Source organism: Symphodus melops (assembly GCF_947650265.1).
Source record: "Symphodus melops genome assembly, chromosome: 14".
Taxonomy (NCBI): domain Eukaryota; kingdom Metazoa; phylum Chordata; class Actinopteri; order Labriformes; family Labridae; genus Symphodus; species Symphodus melops.
Window position 1 is genome coordinate 18544519 of NC_136704.1, and position 27833 is coordinate 18572351.

General features: G+C 41.7%; 4 protein-coding genes across 6 annotated transcripts in view; 1 reads left to right on the forward strand and 3 right to left on the reverse strand.

The window, feature by feature from the left end:
- Positions 1-28: 28 nt before the first annotated feature.
- Positions 29-5924, reverse strand: lrrc31 (leucine rich repeat containing 31). The gene is made up of 10 exons (XM_079361285.1): positions 5588-5924; positions 4773-4964; positions 4324-4467; positions 3795-3962; positions 3331-3495; positions 2950-3132; positions 2355-2522; positions 2111-2275; positions 1304-1459; positions 29-789 (listed from the first exon to the last, which is right to left on the reverse strand). Exons 1-10 carry the CDS (start codon positions 5598-5600, stop codon positions 401-403), a joined length of 1743 nt encoding a protein of 580 aa, XP_079217411.1. The 5' UTR covers positions 5601-5924; the 3' UTR covers positions 29-400.
- Positions 5925-7126: 1202 nt separating this feature from the next.
- eif2s3 (eukaryotic translation initiation factor 2, subunit 3 gamma) lies at positions 7127-13672 on the reverse strand. Its single transcript, XM_079361077.1, has 12 exons — positions 13561-13672; positions 12032-12095; positions 11811-11938; positions 11181-11302; positions 11004-11098; positions 10720-10878; positions 9958-10092; positions 9754-9848; positions 8711-8855; positions 8287-8456; positions 7795-7967; positions 7127-7193 (listed from the first exon to the last, which is right to left on the reverse strand). The coding sequence occupies exons 1-12, from the start codon at positions 13627-13629 to the stop codon at positions 7130-7132; spliced, it is 1419 nt and encodes a 472-aa protein (XP_079217203.1). The 5' UTR covers positions 13630-13672; the 3' UTR covers positions 7127-7129.
- The window catches only part of LOC306834855 (uncharacterized protein), a 103766-nt gene continuing 83227 nt past the window's right edge, over positions 7295-27833 (reverse strand). The window contains exon 3 of the transcript XR_013780544.1: positions 7295-7306. The gene's annotated coding sequence lies outside the window, so the exon portion shown is untranslated. The remainder of the gene's footprint in view (positions 7307-27833) is intronic.
- Positions 15033-27754, forward strand: klhl15 (kelch-like family member 15). Of its 3 annotated transcripts, XM_079361158.1 has the most exons (9): positions 15033-15301; positions 17511-17598; positions 19612-19750; positions 19959-20147; positions 20248-20472; positions 21129-21290; positions 21405-21614; positions 22217-22407; positions 22573-27754. In XM_079361158.1, the coding sequence occupies exons 1-9, from the start codon at positions 15241-15243 to the stop codon at positions 23369-23371; spliced, it is 2064 nt and encodes a 687-aa protein (XP_079217284.1). In that variant the 5' UTR covers positions 15033-15240; the 3' UTR covers positions 23372-27754. The 3 variants fall into 3 exon arrangements, with proteins under 3 accessions (XP_079217284.1, XP_079217286.1, XP_079217285.1); XM_079361160.1 differs by lacking the exon at positions 17511-17598; XM_079361159.1 differs by lacking the exons at positions 15033-15301; positions 17511-17598 and adding an exon at positions 18915-19023.

The window sequence follows — 27833 nt, forward strand, 5'->3', positions numbered from 1 at the left end:
CAGATATCTCCAGAAAATGTGAGAAAAATGTCTTTCAATGAGAGAATTTATTAAACTAAAGTTATTTTCCATTTTGTAGAAACATTCTATGTTCCGTATTTCTTCATGTGATGTTGTGGTTCATCTCAATGTTACATTTAAAAAAAATTATGTTTCACACATCAATGAATATTAGAGCATAATATCGTACATTTTTCTTGACTTTCTTAAGAAGGTAGTAGTTTGTTTAATCATGCCCTAAATTTTCAAAATCTGTAGATCAAAGAAAAAAAGATCCACGATGTGATTATGGTTGAAGGAATCTCAAAGTGCAGAACAACGTGCTGGTAGATTTTTAGAAATAAGGTGACATTCATTAGTGACTTGTGATTTCAGATTTTGGTTTCAGGATTTAGATTTTCTACTCCTCAGGCTGACTCTCCTCTGGACTCTCTTGATTGGTTGCCTTAAAAGATGACATCACATCATTACTTGGAGGATCCCACTCCAGCCGGATGCTTCTTTTCCTAAGGCTGTGGTTCAGCTGCTGTCTCTCTTGAGAGCTCATCGTCCAACGCTGCAGTGCCAGACGAGTCAGCGCAGGAAGATGAGGCAGAGCACAGAGCAGCGCTGGAAGCCAGGCTGAGCACGGAGCAGAGGTTGAAGGTCGCAAGCTGAGGTCGACTTCTTCCAGCGAGCCCAGACCTCCCGCTGCGAACAGAGCGGACCAGCCTTCATCAGCCGCAGAGCCGTTATAAGACAAATCCAACACCCGTAGAGAGGACAGAGAGCCGCGTCTGCACACTGCAGCTGTACGGGACAACACAGAGGGCGGATCAATACAACTGATCAGAAATAATGAAGATGAATCAAACAAGGGAGACTTTCATCTGAGGCACAGTTTAGAGATTCAGATTATTTACTTGACCAATAGTACTTTATTCTTTTTATTATTATTTAAGTATTTTATGGAAACATTGATCATTTCATACCACCAACTGTTCTTCTGTCTTTGAAAATGTTCTTGTTTACTATCTCTTTTCCAGTTGCTCTCTGTATTTCCTTATTATCTTATTTAATATATGGCAATAGTAATTTAACCTCTACAAACTGCGATATGTAAAAACTACACACTTCCTCTGCTTACGATCTTTTAAAAACCTTGAAATAAGTTAAAGAAAAATGATCTTCTCTTTAACTATAACAATGATTCAAATCAAGACAAACTAGGGCTTTCCTGCTCTCCAGACATCTAAAACTCCTCAAAACACTGTATATCAGACACTGTTTCACAGGACGCTCTAACTAAGAGAGAGTAACTTACCCAGGTTACATATGTCATCTGTGGTGAGCTGACAGCTGCTGAGGCGGAGCTCGAGGATTACTGATGGCTGCAAAGCATCCAGAAGCAGGGCTAAACGTCCACCAACCATTTTACACCAGGACACATCCACACTGCGCAGGTACGGCACGGCCAAGGCTGACACACACACACACACACACACACACACACACACACACACACACACACACACACACACACACACACACACACACACACACACACACACACACACACACACACACACACACACACACACACACACACACACACACACACACACACACACACACACACACACACACACACACACTTTTTACAACACTGTTTGGCAGATAAACATTGTAGATCATATTTTGAGGTAGAACAAACTTTACAGTACTGTAGTATATTATATTTACCCCCCTCCCCCAATATAAGTCAAAATGTGAACTTTGTCTTAAGTAAATAATACTTGTAAATACGCTTGTTGCTACACTTCCATATGATACCAGTCAAAATCAAAAATATTGACACCTGTTTGGATACCTTGGGATCGAAACATTGTCAACATAATATAGACATTATGCAGGAGTTTGACTGAAATGTTTGATGAATTCACCCTTTTTGATAATGTCATTGATTAAACAATCTGAGCCTGTATTGTTTAAAAAACAATTGGTATCAAAAAGCCTTAATGTATCTACAAATTTGACCTTACTCGTACTGGTTGTAATACGAGCCTCAGTAGTCTTAGTACTGCTTTTATTTGTCGAATCTTCTAGCAGTATAAGTCATTGAATTGCGTACCAAAGGCAGTGAAGGACTCTTCGTTCAGGCTGCAGCTGTTGAGGGGAAAACGCCTCATCTGTGTCAGAGGGAGGGCAGAGACCAGCGGGAGGACTACGCCCCCTGTCTCCTTATTGGAGGACACATCGAGCTCAGTCAGCGCAGTCAGAGAAGGGAGCACCTGGACTGGAGAAAAAAATATCACAATACTATAACATGTCTCCTCACGGTTCAGAGTTTAACATTCAAACATACAGCGACTCACTAAGGGCTTCCAGGTCAGCGTGGGTGAGGTTACACAGGTGAAGGTCAATGCTCTCCAGGTGTGTAAGGTGAGCCAGGTGAAGAGTGAGGCGGTCAAGTCTTCCAGACAGACTTTTGTTGCAGGACAGGTCCAACTCTCGCACTGAGGGGAAGCAGGGGAGCGTACCACCTGCAGGACAGAGGACGGGGAGACTTTACTTGTTGTATTGCCTTTTTTTCCAAAGAAAATCTGTGAAATAATACTCCGTGTAATGAAGGATTGTCTATGTTGTTTTTTTTGTTGTTTAATTTTGTTCACAAATATTTTGAGTTTAAAAAAAGGATAGAATATGACTTTAGAATTATGATCATTTTACGTTATTATGTTTGTTCATCCTGGCTCTGTTTGCTCATTAGACTGCTTGCGCCCATGTGTGAAATCCTAGTTAATGGTTTTCTGTCAGAAAACTTTGGAGTTCTCACTCCAGGTTGGTAGAAAACAACTTCTTTTCACCACCTGGATCACCTCAAGTCAAGAGTCCAAAAACCTACAGCAACCTTAACAAACGTGATGCTGATGTCATGTTTGCTGACAGATTATCTGAATACACACATACCAAGAGCATCAAGGATGTGTTCTGACAGACCACAGGCCTGAAGTCGGAGCGTTGTGAGGGAGGTTGTGTGAGATAAAGAAGTGGCGAGCTCCTTGAATCCGCCGCCATTCACTCCCTGTGAGAGTAGAGGATTACAGGAGATGTCCAACACACAGAGCGAGGGCAGACATGACACCATTCCTCCTGAGGGGGACATGCACAAGACACATACATGTCATACACTATCCATAGACTGAAGGACAGGATAGGTGTTCTCCTGTTGTATCTTGGGACATGTAGGAAATTACTCAAACACATAGATAAAAGTGGCTGCCTTGAAGTCCAACATTTCCCTCCTCCTGAATGTGATTTTAAGTTGAACTAAAAAGAAACATTTGGTACCGAGTGTAGTAGCATCAGCGTCAGTGAGCTGACAGGCCACTAGGCGGAGCTCCCTCAGTGATGGATGAAGATTACCCAGCAGACCTTGCAATGCGCCATCCCCAACACCACTGTTCCAGGATAAATCCAGGATCTCCAAGTGAGGCATGAAAGCAAGAACCTCACCTACACAAACAAAATACCTTTTTTATATGCATCAACTGTGTACTTGTGTATCCAGGCCGGCCGTAGCCGCCGATTCAGACTCCTAAACACTCATGTGAGCTGTAGACAAACATTTTAGTTTAGTTTTGTTGAGGTAAACTCCAGTTTACTGCCACGTTCTTCAAACAGATCATTTTAAGTCTTTTACGAATGTATATATATATATATATATATATATATATATATATAATTTCAGAATAAACTGTATCTGCATGAAACTTTCAGGTTTTTCATCATAAAAGAAAACAGTAATGACCAACCTAGAGCAGTGATGTCATCCGCGTTCATCCTACAGCTGCAGAGCTTTAAGACTCTAACTCCACTCACATGCTGAAGATGAGAGGTCAGAGCTCTCAGACATCCACCAATCAGCTCGTTCCAAGAGATGTCCAACTCCTCCAGCTGAGGGAGAAACTGAAGCAAAGTGGCTGGGGAAACGAATGGAAAATGGGCAGGATGCTGTCAACAGATACGGATGACTGAAATTGACAGTTTTATGCATTTATTCCTGATAAGATTTCTTTGAAACCTTGGATTTCATACTAAGGCAACTTAAAATCCCTTCAGTGTAAAAATGAAGAAATGCTGTTATTTCCAATCTTGATAAAATTACAATAACGTTGTAACTGAGCTGAAGTATTTTAGTCGTAGTACTTGTTTTCATGTGTACTTGTAATTTTAGCTTTCTCACTAATTCAACAAATATCTGTATTTTCTACTTCTTACATTTTACAGCTTCTTCTTTAACCATCAATAAAGATCATGTGTGTTAGTATTTAGCATAGCCACCTAGCTCCAGCAGGTCTGTAGCAGTGAGGTCACAGTGAGCCAGGCTCAGGCTCCTGCTGTCTGCTTTCTTTCCCAACCTCTGCAGGAAAACACACACTTGACCCCAGCCGACATCCCGCCTGCTTTCTGCTCCATCAGAGCAACCTGAGCAACACAAACACATTTTTTTTCAAATTTCTTTTACAAATGACACACTTCACTTTGTCTGAACCACTTTCTTTTTAAACTAAAATTTTCTCGTTTGTGGTTTTGCAAGACTTAAAACAAGTCAGGAATTGAAGAAAATAACATTAACAGCATTTCTTTTGCATTTCCATCTTCAAACACACCTACCTAAAGTCTAACACTAGGTCACTTGGGTCTTTATGTCCGAGACTTAAAATCAGCCCTCTCTACCAAATAAATAAATAAACATCACAACAAAAAGGGAGAGACAAACTATCCCAAACCTTCCCTCTGTCCCTTCTCCTCCCGTCCCTCCGTCTCTGCATCCTCAGAGATCCCTGTCCGGTCTGAGGACCAGGAAAGAAAGCGTCCCAATGGCTTTCTGTCCGAGGCCGAGCGTTTCCTGCGTATCTGACTCATGAGGACGTCTAGGGGGGAACGTCTCAGACTGCCACTGTCACGTCCCCGCTGAACATCTGACCAATGACAGTGAAAACACTTTAGACTAAAACAGTAGATCATACTCTTTACGTGTTGTTTCAATCATCTTTAATAAAGATCAGTTCATCCAAAGGAAGTAAATCAAAGTAAATACTTTGTTATTGAGTTCAGAAATTCAGATCTTGTTTTACCAAGGCACTATGTACATGTTCAAAGTTTTATAAACGTTAAGTTACTGTAAAAAAGATCAATTTAAAGTCTAAAGAAGTGACATCTGATGACAATCAAAGGGTTTACTTCCTGTTCTGTTCAAAAAGTAGAGAGTGGAGAGTAGGTATTAAAACATTCATCATAACAAAATAATATCCCTTACTCTTTGGTGTGCAAAAACAGAAATGGTAAAGCAGCTGAAAGCTGCAGAAAGCCTAAATGTTTGAAAATATAACTAGGCTATAAGATTTCTCCAAAGTAAAAGTGCAGATAAAGTAGAAAGCAGAGATTAAATCAAAAGGCCTAAGTGATGTAAAAGTATCTCAATCAGGACACTATTTTAATAACAGGCTATCTTTAAACCACGATGGTAAAATCAGTGTATGGCTGCAAAAATCTCCGCACGAAACCTTCTGGCTCCTCTGTTCAGCAGGAGAGCTCATCTTACCTGCAGACTCCATGTGTGGGCTGGAAAAGTTGAGCTAAAACAAACCAAATGACGATTATAAGAATAACTACACAAACTCTTTTCACCGTGATGCGTTCACGGTCAGTTTGTTTTGGAGCTCTGCGAACAGGGAGAGATTTAACAATAAAAGAATCCACTGCAGAGACTAACTCATATCTGCAGTTTGACAGATCTCGACTCTTGCTCTCTCTCTCACTTTGCTCCTGTCTGCACGTAAATGACGTCCTGTCCCGTGCTCGTCAGGTGAATCATCCCGGAAATACAGTAACACCACCACCTTTGGTAAACGCTGGGCTCACATTTCACTTGGGTACAATGTTTGAAAACGCTCTGGTAATTAAAATTATAAGTACAGCCCTGTATATCTATTTGCGTTTACTGCCTATACACTTCTCCACTTGATTTACAAGTGAAATCTCCAGTGGCTGTCACTGCCAGGCTCAGAATAATGTTAAGAAAGGAAATGAGTTTACCACACGAGGTCCATACAGAGAAATAATAGTTAAAATCACAATCTTCATTACCATACATGTTCAAGCCACACACCCAACATGTATCATACCTCTAACTCAAGCCTGACCTGTTAAAGAACATCAGAAACCACACTATGATGGGAGTGAAAATTCACTGTTTATGTTTGATTAATGTCAAGATTAATCACTTGAATTCATATATAGTTTCTTAAACTGCTAGATTTAATGACCTAAAACATTAAAAAATAAAGCAATTGTCTTCAAGACATCAGTTAAAAGTAGCATGCAAGTACATCGACATAGCATTTTAGTACAATGGATAAACCATTCAAAAGGTAACACCGAAGTATCAAAAATCTCAGTTTCTATATGAAGCTGTATTGCAAAACCTTTGAAGAAATATTTTTGTTTTACATATTTAACGATCTTGTGTTGAAGGTTGTTCGCAACTTTTTAATTTATAACATCTGTAAAAAGAAAGTGAAAAACATAACCTTAATACAAAACCAGTAGCCGACATAAAAACAGGAAATTGTTGGAAGGATGAGCCTCGTTTGTAATCTATCTTTACCAATTCCTTTCCCCTTCGAAGTTTTAAACTAAGCTGCAGTCCCTTTTTCATTTTCAGCCACACAATTAATGAAAGCACACAAACAAATGAGCACTTATCTTCCAAATGTACTTTATTATATCTGACAGAAATCTTGGGCAGTACAGGATCACCTCTGCACCGAGTGAACCTCTGCATCGCTCTGAATCAGGCCTCTGGATGATTGTGACCAAAGAGCCTCCTCTGCTCTCCTTCATCTGCAGCAAAGTGGTCGGTCTGATCTGAGCTTCACTGCTGAGGAAGAGGAGCAGAGGGTGGAAGCTTCTTTAAACATCTTAAAACATGAGTGTCCTGTTTGGTTTACACCCTTTCTCCTTTTGGAAAAAAACAAAAGGAAAAGGAAAAAAAAGCCAAGAAGAAGAGTGTGATGGTTGTGATGTCCAGCTGATGGGAGCGTTGCTACGGTATCATCCTGTTTTTTTTATTTTCCTCATCTCCTCAGTCATCGTCCACTGTGGGTGTGATGGTCACGCCCCTCCTGATCTGCCCCCATCCAATCAGACTGCAAGAAGGAGAACAGAGTGAAACTTACTGGACAAGATATTAACAAAAGAAAAAGAAAAAACAAACAGCTGAGATGATTAAAAAGTTACAGAAAGGACTACACTCTTCAGACTTTGCTTCATCTGCCGTGTAGCACAGGCCTCTTGTGTGCATGAATAAAAACAGAATGTTTTTTATTTCTCTCATATATATATATATATATACACAGTATGTATATGCTGTGGTTTAAATATTTTCTTGCAGCTGCATTGATTCTTGGGATAGCTGTTATTAATGAGTGTGAATCCCTTGATGTGATCGTGAAACGTGATAAAACGTTTTTAAAAAACACAAAAAAACGGAATGACAAACCGCTGTGTGTAAGAAAGGAGAGTTGCATGTTTGTGGAGACAAGAATAGAAGGGAAGTAAGATAGGCAGATTAATGTTTGTTAATTAGCGAAATAAGTTTGTAATTTGGAGAATAAAGCACAACTAATTCACGTACAAACCTTACACTCAAATATTAAAAGAGCTAACGGAGAGAAAGGTTGCCCTCTTCATGAGGTGTGTATCAGATTAAATCACGAGTTCAGGTTTACTGGCCGCTTTAAGTCTTACCGCCAATGTTTCTCCACACGTCTACTCAGAGCGATCTTCTCTCCGACCTCTGTGCACACCGGGTTGGTGAGGACGATCTTGGCCAGATCAGCCTTGACGGCACTGACGCGGCCGCCCGTCGACAATGAGCCGATGTTCACCATCAACACCTCGTTCTTCGACAGCTTCTGGACCTGCAGGGACACAACACAGGAAAAGACAAGAAGGTGTCATGAACCTGTTCATCCAAAGAAATAACAAAGGGACTGACCAGCATGAGTAAAACCCATTAGATTATCATTTTACAAACGTACTGACCAAAGTCTCCATGACTGGAGTGTTATCGAACATCATGTTAAATTATTTTAACAGAAAACAACGTTGTAATCTCTTTCATTCTTTCACAGTTTAAGACCGTCATTATAACATCAAATGAAGTCATGTCCATCCCCCTGAAGCCCAATTATTCCTCTCTGATAGTCCGGATCACATTTCCCATGATGCATGTCTCACCTTTGCAGCCTTCTTGTCTCCCTCCGTGCGGACTCCCAGCAGCCTCCTGAGCAGGAAGTAGGAGATCTCCAGCTCGGTAAAAATCTCTGGCAGCGCTCCGACGGCACCCAGCACCTGACCAACCATACGATCTGCCCGGCACAGTGTCGGGTCGATCTTAGTGCCCACACCTGCAACCAAACACAGAGACTCTGCTTAGCTACTTAGAACACACTGTTGTTTGTGTAAATCATTCTTCATCCCATTGTTTCCTGTGTCTAAATTAAACTTAGTCAGGCAAAAAAGTTTTCTGAAAAGCGAGAGCAAGAGCTATATGTTGCTAAGACTTACATTTTCCTTTTCAAGTAAAAATGGGGGTTTTGGTGTAAGTCATAAAAGGAGACATTAATTCAAGTGTAAAGTTGAAGCATGGGTGTGGACCAACCGATTAGGCCTCCGGGTGCTGCGTATTGCAGGTCGTTGTGCTCAGCAAACAAAGACACGATCTTGGAGAAGATGGGTTTGCACATGAGCTTTCCTTCATGGTCTTTGGACACGATACCCGGCCGCACCTCAATCTCTTGACCCACCTTGAAGAGGAATCATAGAAACACACGGATTAGGTTAAGACAACTGAGTGAAGGTTGGCTTGATGATCCTTTTCAAGCAGTTTCGTCCTTTTCAGTGCCAATGTCTGTTTGTAGGATGGATTAACACGACATGACAGACAGACGGGGAAATTTCTCTTAACGTCGGAAAAGCTGTGTCATGGTAAAAGAGTAAGTCAGGGAGAGTTGAGCGTAAAGCATGCTTGTTGCGCTGGGCGGCGGCTGTGGCTCAGTTGGTAGAATCGGTCGTCTCTAAAAAAGGGTTGGGGGTTCGATCCCAGCTCCTGCAGCAACATGTCCTCTGTCCTTGGACAACATACGTAACCCCCAGTTGCTCCCGCTACTTCGTCAGCGCCATATGCATGTGTATGAGTGGGATTAAAGCGATGGTCACTTTACACAGCAACCTTTGAGTGTGTGAATGGTTGTGAATGGGTAGGTGTGACATACGCTCTAAAAGCACTTTGATTTAGAAAAATAGAAAAGCACCACACAAGCTCAAGTCCATTTATTAGTTCCAGATGAAATACAAATAAATAAAATGGGTCTGTGTGGGAAAATAAAATATTTATAGTTCAGTACCAAAAAATGTCTGAAGCCCTACTTGCATGTGATTAGTATTAGCTGGACGTCTGGTGATTTGGGAGCTAATATCCGACTATAACAGACATTTTCATCAAAGAGACTACCGGTACTAACTAAATGGTGTTAAGATTAACTGACTTTTTCCCCGTTGACTCTCATTTGAATTCAAATCTTTGACTACAGAAGTCAAGTGAATCTGCACAGAGTCAAAGCTACAGTTAAAATAGTTTGTCTATCTGTGAATCAACGTTTTTATGTTTAAATTACATATAAATAAATAAATAAATCTTCTGACCTTGAGCACGCCCTTCAGGATACTTCCTCCTGCTACGCCTCCTTTCAGATCATCGACTTCACAGCCGGGCTTGTTCACGTCAAAGGATCGGATGACTGAAACACAGAAGGTGCCGAACAAGTGAAAACAGAGGCAAAGCTAAAGTGAACAACAAACAGAGTGTCATGTACAGTCAATAGGCTTCAGCTTGGTGCGTTCTCTCACCGATGAGTCTGGGCTCTGAGGTGAAGTCTCTCACTGGCACTGGGATCTTTTTGACGATGTACTCACAGACCACCTCGATGTTGTACTTGAGCTGAGCTGAGATAGGAATGATGGGAGCGCCCTCTGCCACTGTGCCTGCAGGAGAGAATAAACAGCCAACTGTTAAAGGTTTTAACTTGAGAAAAATGAACCAAGAGTACCGAGTTAGTAACTCTGTTCAGATCAAATTCTCCACATGACGTGGCTTCTGCATCAAACATTCAATACTGTTGTCATTAGAGTCATTATTTTAACCTGAGGTGAGTTAGAGGTGAAGCCCTGAAAGAGAAGAGCGCTGGCTGTTTGCTCTGGATGAAGGCTGAGAAAAACAGCGCTGCATGTGCGTCTTGTCTATACTGAACCACGGCCGCTCTATGACAGAAACCGCTCTGGTGCTTTTTAACTGTGTTTTATATCTGAGAACCCTCCTACTTTGTCGGGATTAAGTGACAATGCAACTCTGCTTTCACTGCGAGGAGGATGTGGAGACAAAAAATAAATAAATAAATACAGGAAATATTTTGAAAAGAGTGCTGGTGGCGTCAGCAGCGTCCTTCTGAAAAACGGAACAATTTTCAATTTGAAGTGATCAGTAAAAGGATGCTGTATGCTGCACCTCCTCTCCAGAAGAATTGCAAAAAAAAAAAAAAAAAAAAAAAAAAAAAGCAACACTTTTTAGACCCCACAACGTCTGAAAAATGAAAATAAAACCATGCCGCTCACCCTGCACGAAGGCGAGGATCTGCTCGTACTGCTCTTTGGCCTGGCTCTCCTTCACCAGGTCGATCTTATTCTGCAGGATGAGGATGTGCTTCAGCTTCATGATCTCTATGGCTGCCAGGTGCTCAGACGTCTGTGGCTGAGGACACGACTCATTACCAGCTGGTGTAGACAGACAAGAACAAAACAAACAAAAATAAATTAATAAATCAGGTGACATCTTACCAAAGGGAGTAAACATCAAAATGATTTAGTTTAAGTTTGTGAAAAAACAATCAGATTCTTACCAATAAGCAGGAGGGCTGCGTCCATGACGGCGGCTCCGTTCAACATGGTTGCCATCAAAATGTCGTGACCGGGGCAGTCCACAAAGGACACGTGTCTGTGGAGGTATAAGAAGACTGTTAAAGACAGTCTGAAAGAAGCTGTGATCTACCCCTCCCCTCCTCTCTCTCCAGTCTTACCGGACCAGTTTGAAGCAGCCCTTGGTGCCGGGGATGTCTGTGGGAAACTCGTCAGGAGTGCTGCTGCCACACGACCTGTAGCACTCCGGCCGAGGACAGCTGGGGTCATCAAGCATATAGACCTGCAAACACATGGGAGGGTCTGGTTATTTTTTATTCACCAAGAACAATTCTGGTATTATCCTTTTTTTTAACCAACTTTGGGACATTAAAGAACAATATGTAAAAAAAACAACAACAAAAAATGTGTGAATTGATCTGATATAATGCTTTCAAAACTCCTGGAGTTTTCAGGATGAGCTGAATGTGTACACAAAATTAGAAAAACATTTCACTCTGATTTTATCTGGAGTTTTTTTCCTCCGGCCAGCCCTCTAGTATTTTTCTTTAAATGAAGTTCAAGTGAGCTGATGTGAGAACGCAGCAGGCGATCATCAGGAGAATTCACCTCGAGTGTGTCGGATGGGATGGTGCCCTTTAGTCAATGCCATTAGTACAGAACAGTTAATGTCTGCATGCAACCGCTTTGATCTCACGTAATTAAACTGCTGCCTCCTCAGCGAGGAGGCAGATGTCAAGGAGATGAGAACAGCCCCCGGATACATCAATCCCTTCCCGAGTGTTACCTACCTTTGCATTAGCATATCCTAACTTGATGGTGATGTTTCTCTCCAGCTCGTTCTTGAATCGGACAGTGTGAACACCAGAAATGGCTTTCACTACTGTGGACTTTCCGTGGGCTACATGACCGATGGTTCCTACAAGAGAGAAAGAGAGAGAAACCGTGAAGTCGTCATGCGTTAACCTGAAAGTGACCACAGAGAACAACACAGCCGGATTTTCTGCCGTACCGATATTTATGGTGGCCTGTCTGCTGATGATCTCTGGAGAGAGAGGCGTCAAGGTCGACACATCCTGCAAAGAGAATGACTAACATTAGATACGCCATAGCGCTGAAATACGAGAGTGAATGTGAGAGGTTTCCACAGGGAGCGGAGCCCTCTCCCTCGCTCTAATCCTGGAGGTGAATAGAAACAAAGAAATCTGGTTAAGTAGAAAGCACAATAACACAGCCACATACCGACTCTGCAAACAAATGAACATGAGCTCTCCACTTTAAACACGAGTAATAACATATTATGGTATGCTAATGGCTCAGCTTCTTACGATCAGCTTCCTCCAGAATCATTAATACCACCAAACTCAAGTTTTCCATGAATGAGTTATTTTCCTCTGAAATAAAAACAAAACATGACTTTGTCTAACTCCTATATTTACTCTCAGAAAATTCGCTGTTTAAAAAAGTGAACTAAAAACTCATCCAATTTTTTTTTAATCTAACGAACATCATTCCTACACACTCATTACTGAGCTGTAACGCGACACAGAGGGAGCAAACGGTGAGCCTATATCCTGGAGAAGACGCCCTGGTTCGGATAGTTCAACAAAATCTATTTGGATTAAGTGAGAGCAGCCTGAGAATCATGTCGGGACTGATAAGACTCTGTGACCAGCGACCTCCGAGCTCCAGATTCTTGAGTGTGTGAAGAGATGATTACAATCGTTCACAATTATTGACAGACCTGAAGTGTTACACTGCAGGGACTGAGGGTCTATATCCTAAGGGTCTCTATCTTAGGGCTGTGTTTAACAGAGACAACTAACTTTGAGCCTAAATAATCAGAAAAACAATCTGGGGTGGATTCTTCAACATAACCTAGTTTGATGAGGCAAAACCAGTCTGTGAATCAGTCAGGGAGGTAAGGCAGTGGTCAGGGATGTCAGACTGAAATAAGAGCAGACAACATCATTTACACTCTTAAGTTTATTTATTTCTCCCTTAGTTATGAGGTTTTTGTTGTCTTGTGTGAAGCACTTTAAACCTCCTCGTTTCTGAAATGACCTTAATAAACAGCTTTTCCCATTTCATCAACTCGATACAAATTCCATCATTTAACGAGGTTTCGTTATTTTAAGAAAGGACGCATAACTTAGACACCTTTCATTATATAATTTACATGTTAATAAAAATACATTATTTTAATCAAACAAATGATATCGCTTTGTCTGACTGAGTAAAGCAGACAAACAAGACATTAACCGAATAAAGAGTCCACTTCGGCGATGGGTATAAGCATTAGGCATTCAAATGTCTGGCTAAATGATAATTAAAATAAAGAGATAAAGGCTTAAATCCTGATCACAGGTGGGGCTGCGGGTCCATCGTCATGTGCCGGCTGGTGATGGTGGCGCACCACGTCCATGGTGACCGCTGACGTCAATAAACGTCTCATTTATGATGCTGTTTAGAGATAATAAGACGCAGATGGAGGTCGACACATAATTAAAGGTTTTAAATATAAGTAAAGTAGTCGCCTACCAGAGAAGTGAGGTCTTGTTTAGCCAAATGAGGCTGACCAAGCGTTGTACCAGACTCGTCCCCCGCCATCTTGAATGAAAAGGAAATGAAGAGGGTGTCTTAGGTGAATGCCTGATCAATAGAAAAAAAGGAAGATATTTATTTTTTCCAATACTTATCTTTTCAACTACATGCAGATACAGTTCTAGAGATCTGATAAAAAAAAACCCAACTGTATAGAAAACACGTCATAGATATTGGTTTGGCGTGAGGAAGATGAGGTTTTACTTTCGTATGTTTCACCAACTCGAGGTAAAGGGGTCCTTTCACGATGGCTGATGCAATTTTTTTCCCCATTTAACGATTTTAATGCATTAAAAACAAATTATCACTTCTTTGAGAACGTTAAAAATTGATATATATTGTAAAGGGCACGCTTTTTGTCAGATATTCATTCTCTTTAAAGCAAAAAAAAAAAAACCCAAACATGTTTCTTGTGTTGGGTCCGTCGTCATTTAATGACGCCATTCGATTTGTAGTTTTGCAATGGCAGAAACATCTGGAGTGGCCTTAAGTTGTCCCAAGGTTTGCTGTGTCAGAATTGTTTAAAAAATGTCAATGTATTTCAGACACAACAATAAAGAAAAAAAAACTAGACATTCAAACAACACTGTTTAACCCCTCACGTGCCACCTGACATTGAATCAGATTGGGCATTTGCCCTTGACAGTGCAAGGCATTAAGTTTGGTATTTTTATTGAAAATGGGAACTAATAGCTTTTTCGCAATAGTGTGATTTTACGGGGAAGTTTTTATTCATACGTGCATATATTTTAAAATTAAGCCCATGCCGTTTGAACCATAGACTACAGGAGGAAATATTTAAAACTCTAAACTAAGTAATTGAAATGTGTTAGAGACAAAAAAAAAAAGGTCCTTAAATTGTTTTCATTATTAAATAGGTTTGACTTATTTGAACCCCACATTCGTTGTTTTTTAAATTTACTGCTTTGAAAATGTAGTTTTGTACCGGAAAGAGAGGCCTCGTGAAATAGATGTCCTGATGTTGGAAAGTGTTACTTATGTTTGTCCTACACAGTGTAGAAATATGACATGTGTTCCTGAAGATTCAAAAAAGGATGAACAAAATAATGTAACTTTTTTTGACTGGGTGGTCCAGCTGGAGCACTGACCTGGCACACTTTCTATCCCCATTAGTGATATGTAATTTTGAGTAACAATTGGCAACATACCAATCTGAACTTTTCTTTTTTTTTTACCGTCTTCCACTTTGTTTCAACATTTTTCAGCAGTCTTTGAAACATGCCATTCAACATACAATCTCCTCATCCTTGGAATAAAAGGGGGGAGGGAACTACAGTAATTTAAAGGAATTGATAGTGGTCTTTTATGAAAAAGTAAGGAACGAAAAGCGGAGATCCGAAGTGATACATCTGTCTTATTTATTGGATCTTTGCTCCATCGCACAACGCCCTTCAGTTCCGCCCAAAAGGGAAATGACGCCGGTGCAGAAAATGGCGTCAGAAAAGCCTGAGAACCGCGGTGGTGTGTTAGCTGTTTAATTTGCAGGCGAGCAGAGAAGAGGAGGAGGGGGGTCTCTTCGTCTGGCAGATGGACGATAACATGGCAGTGCACCGCTGCCGTCCGCTTTCTTGATTCCGGAATAGAACCCGCAACTTCATGTCCGACGGAGCTAGAGCTGCCTGGTCGAAGAGGGGTTGTGGGGATTCGCAGCGCCGAGGTGAGACGGCTGGATTTCAGCTGCTAAGCTAAAGCTGTAACCCCACTGTGGAGCTCCTGTCACTACATCTCACAATAATCGTGACAGTAAATCTGGCTCGCAGCAAAGAGAAATGAATGTGTTTATTACATAAATGTGTAAAATCTGATGTTTATACTTGATCACCTTCATCCCCGGGCAGCAGAGTGGTTCGTGTACCGTTATATGCTGCCTTTGTTTTGGGCTCTCATCTCAGCGTTAAAGGTTTCTGAAGCACTTTGGGTCGGTGTTCACATGCTTCTCTGAACTCCTACTGTCAGTGCTTTATTAAAATAATCACCAAGTTCATTAGTAACTCCTTCCTCTCTAATGTTAGCTCCCCCACTAGCATCGCCCGTGTTTCGGTCTGAATGGTGACCGTGTTAACTGGTGACTCTCAGCCGTTACAACAGATGAGGATGATGAAGAAGAAGACATAAAGTATTATGACTAATGTCTCTGTTTGGGTTTTTCATTAAACACAAATCTTGTGAATTTGTTTGGTACAATGATAAACATCTAAACTAGAAGCCTTTTCTTTTACGCTTTCCATCTTCAACATCTGTTGTAACTATGACAACCACGGACGCTGAAAGTCACCAGTTGCCAGGGTCACTCATTCAATCGCAACATCTGCCTTCTGCTCCTCATGTTGTGCTGTGTCTCACACAGTGAGGCACACTTATATAAATCTTCATTCAAAGCGACATTTAGCCTGTAACTTGAAAGTGAAGTGACATAGACGAATCTGGAGGCTCTTTATTGGCCGGACTATACGTTTGTTTATCTGCTGCCTGAGAAGTGATTGTGACTCTCTGCGGGAGCTGAGCCTGTCGTCAGCTGAGCTCTTCTGCACTGACAGACTGAAAGCGGACTCACAACCTGTTGTTGTTTTTATTCTGATCTCTAAAGAGGTGAGCCTGGGTCAGATCAGGCACAGGGTGAGATTTGCTAAGACAAAACTACACTGGGATTTAGACGGATTTAAAGGGCTTGTCTGGTGTTCTTCACTGAGTAAATACCATTTAGGTTCCTGTAAGATACTTGACACCTGCAGGTGTAGTTATAGTTTTTGTGGATAAATGCCGAGGGAGACAATTTAAACCGTTTTTTCACATCCTGGATTCATTAGAGATGCACCGATTGTAATAATTGGGGCCGATTATCAATGGTTTTTTTTTCATGACTCCTATTGTGTTGGACTCCCACTATACTAATTATTTCTCTCACGTTTGACCACGAAACAGATCAGTTTGTCCAGCAGGTGACTTCTTCACTGAATTGGTAGAAAGATGTACTAGATGTCAGCATTAAATTAATGAAACAACAATTCAGGTTGTGCCACTTTATTTGCCCTCAATGGGGGTGATGTCGGTCCAAACCGTGTTAAACCGGTGCATCTCTACATATTATAGTTGTATTAATAATGCACATGTAGGAGCGCTGGTGGATCCGTGATTAGTGCACGCGTCCCATATATGAAGTCTATAGTCCGGCCCAGGTTCATATCCAACCTGTGGCTCCTTTCCTGCATGTCACAGCCACACGCTCTCTTCTTGATTTCCCTCCCTAAAAAAAAAAGGCAAAAGTGGAATCAACAAAACGCTGGTCAAAGCTCAAGTTCAGCTGTTTAATACTTTTAAACTTGATGCATTTTTTTGTTTTTAACATTTTTGTCTTATTCGCATTACAATTAAAATATCCACATGCAGAGTGAGGAAACATTGCTTGACTACTTTAACACTGTGGGTTTTTTTTTTATGGAGATAAAGTCATGTGTCTGAGGCTCATCTCACAATAACGATTACATCGTAGATCATTGTGCAGCCCTCTTCATGAACACAATACTTTTTTGGGTTTGAAGCTGCTGGATTATTGTAAACTGTTATAGATAGTATATCTCGTGTATCTTTTTACAATGCTTGGGTTGATTGATGAATCAGTAAATTAAGAATAAAAAATCAGGAGACTAACTGATCACTAAATGAGTCGCAGGCATAAAATGTCTCATCTCAGTTAAAAGCTGAACATGCATATTTACCTGAGCGTTTGACGTGTTTGTATTAGATAACTGACTGTGGTCGCTGTGACATGTAAACGCCTTGATTGACATGTAACATGTGATGGGATTATTGTGGCTCCCGTCTCTCCCCCATGTGCCTGACTGCTTTTTTTTTCTCCCCTCTGTTAGAACCAGGGAAACATAAACACAGGAAATGCGAGCGGCCCCTTAGCGCTCAGCTGTCAAAGCCTGTGATTGTTCGCCCGGGCTCCAAAAGGTACAATTTGACTCTGCAGCGCTGCATGTTTCACCTCAACCAGAGGAAAGCACTTCTGCCATTAGAACTCACCATCTATGTTAGCCATCATTTCTGGCTCCGCAAAGCTATCGTCTGATTCATTTCTATTCCCTGTCAACATCATCTTATAGACTGCACAACAGTCCACTGAATGCTTAGTGTTTCTGCTATTTGAAGCCCTTTTTTTTCTTTTGCATATTCAGAGTTTCAAAAACTAAAGTACTAAAAAAGTGTTGATATTGCCGGAAAAGACGAAGCTGATAGAGACAGAGATGGAGCGGCAACTCCCCTCTTCTGTGAGCTCAAAGGGCTGTTCTAGTCAGTGTCTGGTTGAAGAGAGCAATGTTAGCAGAAATCTCCCTCTGTCTCTATAAAGCCATATTTTCAATCTTTAACACTGAAAGTCCCTTTGATGAGCAATCTGAGGCTTTTAGTGTCAGAAACAAGAACTTGTATCAGATGCACTCAGACCTGGTGCAATCCAAGGATGTTTTTCCAGCCATATCTGCACTTTTTTTTTTTTCCTGCTGCCGCAAATCCAAATCTCTTTGAACCTTTTGGTCATTTCTATCCTGTGTTCAAATATGACCCAGGCTTATAAAAACACTGACATGACCGATCTGGCTCCTGTTCTCGAGCATGCATGATGGAGAACTCGGGCATCATGGGTCACTCTGTTAGAATCAGTCGTAAAAGTAAATGAGCTTAAACTTCTTTTATTCGTAAAATCGTGGCGGGCCAGAGCACGTGAATGGGGAGTACAATTTTTATGAAACGCACGTGAAGGCAGCATCCTGTGGAGATTTGTTTGATTTTTCTCGCTGTCTTTTTATCGCTATCACTTCTCCCACATCACATTCACTTGTTTTTACTGTTGTCATAAACTGAAATAACCTTTAAATCCTCACTTACCAACTAACATGCATGTCATGTACTTTAATGAACAGACTGGAAAAAGTAAAACATGATAAATGACTCTGCACATAAAGCTCTGTGGGGCTGACTTTTAGTTCCTTTTTATATGTGAAGAGAAAAACAAGGCCAAAACTGTGTGGACACCCTCATCCTCCTGCTACAGGACTTGGATATCCCTCAGGGTCAATAAAGCATCTATACCGTACATCTATCTATCGACACATGGAAGTAATGTTTGAGGGTCCGCAGACTTTTGGCCGTGTTTAAAGTGATCACATGTGCACACACACACATATATATATATATATATATATATATTTTTGGTACGGCTGCAGACGTTCATGCTTTAATGTGGCCGTTGTGTTGGCTTTGTCGTCCAGGTGATTGACGCTCAGAAAAGGGACATTGTTAGCATCTACAGGACACAAGGGGCACTGTCCTCTGATTGGCTCGGACAACCCCCTCTGACATGCCCGTGGCCAATCAGAGGTGAGTGTGCTGTGTGTGTGTTTGTCTTTATTCAATAGAATGAGTTTGATGATGTGTGTTTTATTTACTCTTTCTTGTTTGGTAACAGTTGGTATCAATTACAGACCAGTTTTTTTTTTTTATTCTTTTTTGTATTTCTTTTTTTTTTTCTTCTTTCTGATTTGAATGTGTGCACATGATTGATTAATGCTAAAGAAAGTGAATGAACATGCAGGATGCTTTTTTTCCCCCTCTCTCTCTCGTTTCCTTTTTTGACCACCTTTCTGTGTTGATGCAGTGGAGCGGGATATTTCCCCAGTGTGTCAGTGAGGAAATGCACGTGTTTGCCTGTGAAAGAGTAACTGCCTGTTTGGATGCAGCAGCCGAAGTGCTGAGCTTCTCATGCTGAATGTCCTATTGAATGCCCTTCTAGACCCAGTCTTACCTTTTTTGCAGCAGACTCAAACACAACCGTTACCTTTAGAGAGACTCGCACTCCTGTGTCTGCTGAGTTTTTAGTTTCAGATTTTAAACCTGTTCATGCTCTGTGATTTTCATACCACCCCGTGTCCACCTGCTCCTGCACTCTTCTTTCCTTCATGCATCCAGGTGTGTTATGTCGGGGGCAGATGTGGAGGTGTACCTGTCCCAGGTGCATGATGGGAGTGTGTCATCGGGCTTCCGGGCGCTTTATGAGGAGCGTCTGTTGCTGGATGTCACACTGTTGATCGAGGAGCACCACTTCCAGGTACATCAAATGAGCTGCAGACATACAAATGAATGGTGATAAAAATTCTGAGAAAAAGAGACAAATACCTAAAATTTTACACTGAATTAAATTCAACTGATTACATTCTGAGCCCTCATTTGGTGCTGGGTCAGTCCAAATTGTTTCTTCTGGCAAAACCACATTTACTGCTCTGTTGTAACTGTAAAGACGTTTGTCTTTCCTTCAGGCACACAAGGCGCTTCTGGCCACCCAGAGCGACTACTTCAGGGTCATGTTCACCGCAGACATGAGGGAGAGGGACCAGGACAAGATCCACATGAAGGGGCTGACAGCTGCAGGATTCGGCCACATCCTCCGCTTCATGTACTACGGCTCCCTGGAGCTCAGCATGCCCACAGTGCAGGAGATCCTTCAGGTAAACGCCAGAAACCCTATAAAGGACAGTGTTTCAAATGGACTGTCACGTCTTCACTGTCATAACTCACACGTCTCCCTTCTCGCCGCCTTCCCTTCAGGCGGCGATGTACGTCCAGCTGACGGAGGCGGTGGAGTTCTGCTGCTCCTTCCTGCTGGCAAAGATCTGCTTGGAGAACTGCGCCGAGGTCATGCGCCTCCTGGAGGACTTCAGCGTGGGCGTGGAGGGCGTCCAGGAGCAGCTTGACAACTTCCTACTTGACAACTTTGTCCCCCTTATGAGCAGACCCGACTTCCTGTCCTACCTCAGCCTGGAGAGACTGCAGGTATGTGGGCTTTTTTTAGTTTGTAAATGATGTGTAGGTTGAAACCCCAACAGGGCTGTAAAGGCTACCATGTAATCTCTGTGGGAACATTTAGTTTCATTGAGATGTGTCTTCTAAAAGCTGCTTCTGTCCCTGACAGGCTCAGATTGTTACTGAGTGTCTGAAAACATGGAGAGTAAATAAATTACCTCAAACCTTCCTTTGCTGAACATTCACAGGTCTAACAAAGATAAGGTTCTCTAATTCAGTCTTGTCTGAAGCCTTTATCTTTTAGTTTTCGTTTCCAGTTATTTGGAATGGCTGAAAGCAGCTGATTATACTTAAAGTTATCGCATATGTGTCCGTACCTACTGCAAAATTGGTAATATGAACTATCTAATAATATATGATGTATGAATATGAACTAATATTACTATCAAGTATATTGTTTATAAATACTATTCCATTTCTTTGAAGTGTCCCCCATCTGAAGCTTCCCATCTATTAGCAACTCAGAATTCATCCAAATCACTTGATTTTTGACATCTTCTTGGTTGTCAGGGGGATAACATTGGAAATTCAACAATGCCTTCAATGAGTCTCTTAAAAAGGGCGAAAGATTTATATTCTAATTCAGTCTTCACTCTTTTTTTTTTTTTTTTTCTCTTCTGACTCAGGCTTACTTGAACAGTGACGCTCTGAGTCGTTTCCCAGAAATCGAGCTGTACGAAGCTGTTCAGTCGTGGCTGCGACACGATCGGCGGCGCTGGAGGCACACGGACACCATTGTGCAGTCCATCCGCTTCTGCCTGATGACTCCTGCTAACATCTTTGAGAAGGTCAGCAATGCTTTCTGTCACGTTGTACTCGGCTGAGGGTCGTAACGTTTTCACCGAGTCACCTCTCTCTCTCTCTCTCTCTCTCTCTCTCTCTCTCTCTCTCTCCGTACACAGGTGAAGACGTCCGAGTTTTACCGATACTCCCGGCAGCTGAGGCAGGAGGTGGATCAGGCACTCAGCTACTTCCATGATGTCAACCAACAGCCTCTGGTGGAGACGCGCTCCAACCGTATCCGCTCTGTCCGCCCGCAGACCGCCGTCTTCAGGGGAATGATCGGTCACAGTATGGTCAACAGCAAGATCTTGCTGCTGCAGCGCCCAAAGGTGGCAGATTTAAAATTGAAATTCATTAAAGCAGTTGTTACATCTAACCATATATCTCTTCAGTGTTTTAAAGTTTGGAATGCAGTACTCATTTTTAACACTGGGTGTAAGAGTTACATATTGCTCCATGGGGAAAAAACAAAATAGATTTATATTCCTGAAGAATGTCAACGAAATCAAATGCAATCAGATGGAAGAGCCTAAACCTTAACAGATGGATCCATCATTTTTTGCCTCTTTACAAATGAGCTTTGAGTTGTGTTATATTTAACTTAATTGTTAGTTGTCTCTCCTCCTTTTTTTTTTTTTTTTTTTGTGATCAAATGTTTTTTTTATTTTAACAATAGAGGCAAAATTATAAATCACAGCAAACCATTAAATCATCAGTTTCCTCCATTCTCAAACCCCTCCCCTTCCTCTCCCCACCCCACATAGAGCTTACGCATCCAATGACTGTGACGGACATCAGTGGTCAACACACGAACATACAACACATACCCATATTATACACGTGTACATATACATGCTGTAGTGGTCTCTCCTCTAGATGTGTCCCCTTCATTTTCTCTATCGATCAAATCTGACAACCTGTCACCTCTCAGGTGTGGTGGGAGCTGGAGGGACCTCAGGTGCCATTGCGACCAGACTGTCTGGCAATCGTCAACAACTTTGCCTTCCTGTTGGGTGGAGAGGAGCTCGGCCCTGACGGGGAGTTTCACGCCTCTTCAAAGGTCTACCGCTATGACCCCCGACAGAACTCGTGGCTTCGCATGGCTGACATGTCTGTGCCTAGGTAAGAAGAGACAGAAACCCTGGGTGTACCATGTGCTCTCAGGTTTTCTCCTTCTTTTGGTTCATTTTCCCATCATGCTAATTTAAGGGTGTTGTTTTTTTTCTTTTAAGTTTACAGAATCTTTCCAGACTAATTCATGCATAATCTGTTGGTTTGTTCTTGCAGGTCAGAGTTTGCTGTGGGCGTCATCGGGAAGTTCATTTACGCAGTGGCAGGCCGCACGCGAGACGAGACCTTCTACTCCACGGAGCGCTATGACATCACAGAGGACCGCTGGGAGTTTGTGGATCCGTATCCAGTGAACAAGTACGGCCACGAGGGGACGGTCCTTAACGGTAAACTTTACATCACGGGCGGCATCACCTCCTCCTCCACCTCCAAACAGGTGTGCGTTTTTGATCCGGGGCGGGAGGTAGGCGGCGGCGGCGGCGGTGGTGGCGGTGGTGGAGGAGGAGGAGGAGGCGGGGGCGGAGGGAGCTCGGGTGGATCGGATTCACACAGGACACGCCCAGGCCGAGGCGCGCTGCTGCCCGGCACACACACCAGCTGCTGGGAGAACAAATCCAAAATGAACTACGCTCGCTGCTTCCACAAGATGATCTCTCACAACGGGAAGCTGTATGTATTCGGAGGCGTGTGCGTGATCCTGCGCGCTTCCTTCGAGTCACAAGGCTGCCCGTCTACCGAGGTGTACGACCCCGACACCGATGAGTGGACCATCCTCGCCTCTATGCCCATCGGCCGCAGCGGCCACGGGGTCGCAGTTTTGGACAGGCAGATCATGGTGCTGGGCGGCCTTTGTTACAACGGCCACTACAGTGACTCCATCCTCACATTCGACCCCGACGACAACAAGTGGAAGGAGGATGAGTATCCCAGGATGCCTTGCAAACTGGACGGTCTGCAGGTGTGCAGTCTGCACTTCCCAGAGTATGTGCTCGAGCACGTGAGACGCTGCAGCTGAGGTCTGCTTTTTATAGAAACAGGAATGCTCTGTCGGAGGACTGAGGTCTCCTGCTGGGGATCAGGTGTTTCCAGGTGGAGACTCACTGACTCGCAGGCTTTTAATCCAGAGACCAGCAATTACCTAAGGGGAGGGAAGACGTCCGGCCCGTAGTTTTACTCTCCTTTTATGGAGGCAGTGGAAGCAGGGCGCGGTGTGACATCACATGTTGACAGTCAGCTTGAACATTTTCAGAAATAGCTTTTTCAGAAAATTAAGGAAAAAATATGTGCGGGGAGAAAAAAAGGTTTATGTTTGGACTGTGGTCAGTTTCCTATTCTACTACTCACCTTCTGTATTTAGGCTGCTGTCCAGTCAGGCTTCTGCAGAAACGCACTGGAGGCTTCACATGTATACATTCACAAGGTTTCATATCCCTAGTGAAACATCTCGTCTGAGTTAGGGTTCATATAGCTCCCTATGACATATTTAAAGACGATTAAAAAAAACATCCAGTTTATCTGTAATCAAGACGATCGTGTTGAGAAATAAGTTAGTGAGAGCCAAGAGATTGGTGAGCTTTTCAAACAATCAAGAAATGCGCTGGAAAAAACCCCCCAGCATTTTAAAGCAAACAATCGGGTATATAAACACTATATTCTATAGTTTAGCTGGTATGTAAAACCTGTCTCCCAGTATACAAAGCAAACCGAACACAAACATGATGTTTCCGGCTCAAACATTCCGATTTATCCCTCATACGATCAGTTTATGCTTCCAGTGCGTTCCAGCTTTTAGTCCTTACTCTTCTCTTTACTCCCAGATAGCCCTCATACTGTTCTCATGTTCATATTTCATCACCACGTCTCCTCCCTCTGCTCCGGGAATATCCATGTGTGAATGTGTGTGTGTGTGTGTGCGCGTGCGCGTGTGTGTAAGATTAAGCTGAATGCAAGTTTAAAAAGGGGAAAAAACACTACATGGTACAGCACGTTATTTGTTAATCCGCTGATGATGTCATAAGACGATAGTGACAGTATCAAAGGTAAAAGGATGTCGTCTGTGTCCGTCTCGTCACTGGCAGTGCTTTACTGACTTTCCTCTACATTCCCTGCACTTTACTGGCTCTTATTGTGGCTCTCGGGTTCCAATGCACAGTCTGCAGGTTTAAAAACACGTTTGTGTGATGTTACAGATGTTTCGCAGTCTCTGAAATTAGCTTCCTGGCTAACAAATCAAAAGGAGCTCTTTAAGAGCCCACTATGATGTGAAGCGAAAGAAGGAGTTTGATGGGGAAATTGCCGTCATTTTCAAACTTGAACAAATAAGGCCTACATCTGAAAATACCAGCATTATTGTCTTGGAGAAAAACATTGAGCCTCATGCAAGATCCCTGTGGGAGGTTTGGTCGTGCACACATATCTTAACCTGATAAACTTGATGTTGAGTTTCCTTTTTCTCTGCTCGAAGAACACCTAAGAGATTGCTTTATTAGCATCATCATTCTTAGTGCCAAATCAGGCCGTCTGTGTCTCATTGCTGCTGAGGCAAGTGCCAACTTAAAAATGAAGTTACCAAAGATTAAAAATAAGTCACTTACAATGCAGAGCTTCAACTTGTTTGCAACAGGTAATGCAATCCACTGGTGTCAAGAATGTGTTCATAGAAGGCCTGAAATGTTAGTGACTTTCAAGTGCTGCCATAAACAAACATGTGATCAGGCAGCTCTTTGCTGCATCCTTCATCCCTGGACATAAAGCCAGGTGTTAAACAATGCTTCTTTTTCAGGCTAAGCAGAGTCTGTTAAAGAGATAGTAGACGTGTCAACAAACAGTGGGCATTACAACATTAAGACCTCCTCTTTCTCAGATTGATCACCTGAGGCAGCTGTTATATTTTGATGCCTGTGCTGAAATTGAAAATGAAGTGTGCGAGTTAATTGTAAAAAAAAAAAAAAAAAAAAAAATATCTGCAGACATAATAATGCTGCTGCATTGAGTTGGTTTTTTTTCTGGTTGTAGATTTTATTTTCATATTTCTGTATATGTAGATTAAGGCATTGTGATCAGAAAAATATGATGAGTCCCAAACTGTTTTAAACCATTTGTACAGGTCGAACAACAACGACTGCTTTCATATAAGGGGTTCTTGCAGGAGGCTCAAAGTTAATAAATGTACTCATTTTACTTTTTTAGTGTACCAAACCCAAGAAATCAAAATATATGGCCTTCACGAACAAACATTAAATCAATGTCAACAGTGTGTCCGCCGAAGCTCACTTTAGCAGTGTTTTGTTTTGAAGCCAGGCGTGTTAGTTTCAGACATTAAAAACATCTCCTGGATTGATGCGTTCACATTATTTATAAAGCAGATGCAGATATTATGTTGTCGTATAAACTGTAGAGCTTTCACATCTAAGGAGTCCAGCGCCTTGACCCTGCAGCCCTGAGATCCTGCTCGATGACCAGCTCCATGTTTCTGACCTGATGTTTATTTTTTGTCTTCATGAGCCGACTGTGAAAAGGGCTAGAGTGCATACTGATGCAGTTCTGTACGTCTGCCGTGTATTTAAGTTATTTAAGTTAAAGTATTGCTTACACCGAGCTATGCAGTAAAAGTTGTAGGGTTATTTATTACAAAGGAAGAGTTTCATTTGTGAATCGTGGTGTATTCAGATTGTTCTTTGTCCTCAGGTTGCTGCCCTGTCCGCCTCAGCAGCACTGTATGTGGCTAATGAATGGAGTGGAGTCTTTTCTCCTGTGTAAATGGAAAAGAAGGGTCAATGAAATCAGAAAGTGTTTTGTCCAAACAGATGAAGAGGTACATTTAAAATGATGGTACAAGTGTCGTTTAAAAAGCCGTCTCGAGCGCCTTTACGTTTTCCTGTATGCAAATTGTCATTAGCCAAGTTTAACTGCATCTTCAACACAAACTTGTTTCTGAGGAATTTGACTTGAATTTCTTCCTGATAAAAAAACAAAACAAAACCAAAAAAAACCTTTGGTATTATCCTTTTAATTCATGGCTCTACCGGTTGTTCATGCACACGCCTCTTGAGCCGCAGCATTAGTGTTCATGCGATGCAACTCTGGGTTTAAGTTTTTGGGAAAATGTTTTACGCATTGTGTGTCTGGAACAAAGCTTGGCTTTTGTAGGTTGAGAGTGAGAATCTGTGTGTTTCTCTTTGGACTTCTCCAAGCAGCTTTATGTAACATAAGGGGAGATGTTTGAATGTAAAACACATAAAGTACAAGACATTCAGTAACAATGAAAATATCCAACCTCTTAGTATGGAAGCATTAAGAGGACATGCAGCCATAGATTTTGAAATGCATTTTCCTGTGATAAAGAGTAATTTCTGGTTATTTCTCTCAAGAACTGAACGTATGTATATCGTTACCCCGAGATAACAATGCTGTTTTTTTAGGGTATGATCTTGAGAAAACAACCAAAATGTGTACAGGTACTAGTATTTGAGGAAGAACACATGGATGCATGTACTCTTTGAGACTTCCACACATAGATAAACAAAACAAAGTTTTATTCATGGCTTCCACTCGTAACAAAAGAAAAGAAGCTGGCACCAGTACATGTTTTTTATTTAAAAATAATGTTTGAATCTAAATGGGTTTTTTTAAGTTGATGTTATTCCTTTCAATGAAGTTACAGATTAATCATTGAGGTGCATTCTTGGCTAAAAGACCCGGTCAGTAGATTTAACACAAACATTTAAAACGAAGGAAAATAGATTGTTTTTTTGCTTTCAAACAGTTTCCCTTTAAAATACAACACGTTTTTTTTATTCAAATCAGATTAATTTCTCTGGGTTTTTTTTTTAAGGTTATCTTATTTTATAATGTTTTTTTTATTTTTCAAGATCTTGTTTCTGTTTTTGCACTTTAAAAAAAACAAACAAACCTTGGATTCACTAATCTTTATAAGTTTCACCTGTGATAAACAGTCAGAGGTAGGTCTGGTGTGAAACAGGCCTCTGTTACTTCATGTCTCTCTCTGTGTCCCTGTACTCTGCAACTGATATCATCATCTTCTTCATCATCATCTTCATATCTGCCTCTCTGCAGCCTCTCGTTGCTCTTCCTCCTCTTCTTCCTCTCATGTTGCTGTTAAAAGAAGAAACATTTAACCGATAAAGTACTACTGTCCTGATCTGAGGCACATCAGTCATAACGCAGCATCCTTTAGTCCACCAGTCTAAAGTCTGTCGGTAGGAAAAACAGAATAGAGGATTTAAAAAAAACAAACAAAAAAAAACCTTGCTACAACGACTGTATCCGAAAAAGAAAGTAAAATCAGATTAACATATCTTATAATCTGAGTAGAAACACTTTGGAAACGATTTGTAACTTCTTTCCAGAAATAAATGTTCATATTGGTCGACTTTCAGATGACTGAACGAGTGTTTTATACAGTATCTGTGCTTGTGTGTGTTGACTCTTCTCTATCTCCTCTTCTCAACCTAATT

What these genes read in the sequence shown, in the direction of transcription:
- lrrc31 (XM_079361285.1), bottom strand. An exon ending in TACAGACCTGCTGGAGCTAG is followed by an intron (nt 3,963 to 4,323) that starts GTGGCTATGCTA and finishes TCGTTTCCCCAG; the next exon opens with CCACTTTGCTTCAGTTTCTC. An exon ending in ACACATCCTTGATGCTCTTG is followed by an intron (nt 2,523 to 2,949) that starts GTATGTGTGTAT and finishes TCTGTCCTGCAG; the next exon opens with GTGGTACGCTCCCCTGCTTC.
- eif2s3 (XM_079361077.1), bottom strand. Translation starts at nt 13,629, where the DNA reads ATGGCGGGGGACGAGTCTGGTACAACGCTTGGTCAGCCTCATTTGGCT. An exon ending in GATCCTCGCCTTCGTGCAGG is followed by an intron (nt 10,093 to 10,719) that starts GTGAGCGGCATG and finishes TCTCTCCTGCAG; the next exon opens with GCACAGTGGCAGAGGGCGCT. An exon ending in CGTGTGGAGAAACATTGGCG is followed by an intron (nt 7,194 to 7,794) that starts GTAAGACTTAAA and finishes TCCTTCTTGCAG; the next exon opens with TCTGATTGGATGGGGGCAGA.
- klhl15 (XM_079361158.1), top strand. Translation starts at nt 15,241, where the DNA reads ATGTCCGACGGAGCTAGAGCTGCCTGGTCGAAGAGGGGTTGTGGGGAT. An exon ending in TGGGGATTCGCAGCGCCGAG is followed by an intron (nt 15,302 to 17,510) that starts GTGAGACGGCTG and finishes CCCCTCTGTTAG; the next exon opens with AACCAGGGAAACATAAACAC. An exon ending in GCTGACATGTCTGTGCCTAG is followed by an intron (nt 22,408 to 22,572) that starts GTAAGAAGAGAC and finishes TTGTTCTTGCAG; the next exon opens with GTCAGAGTTTGCTGTGGGCG.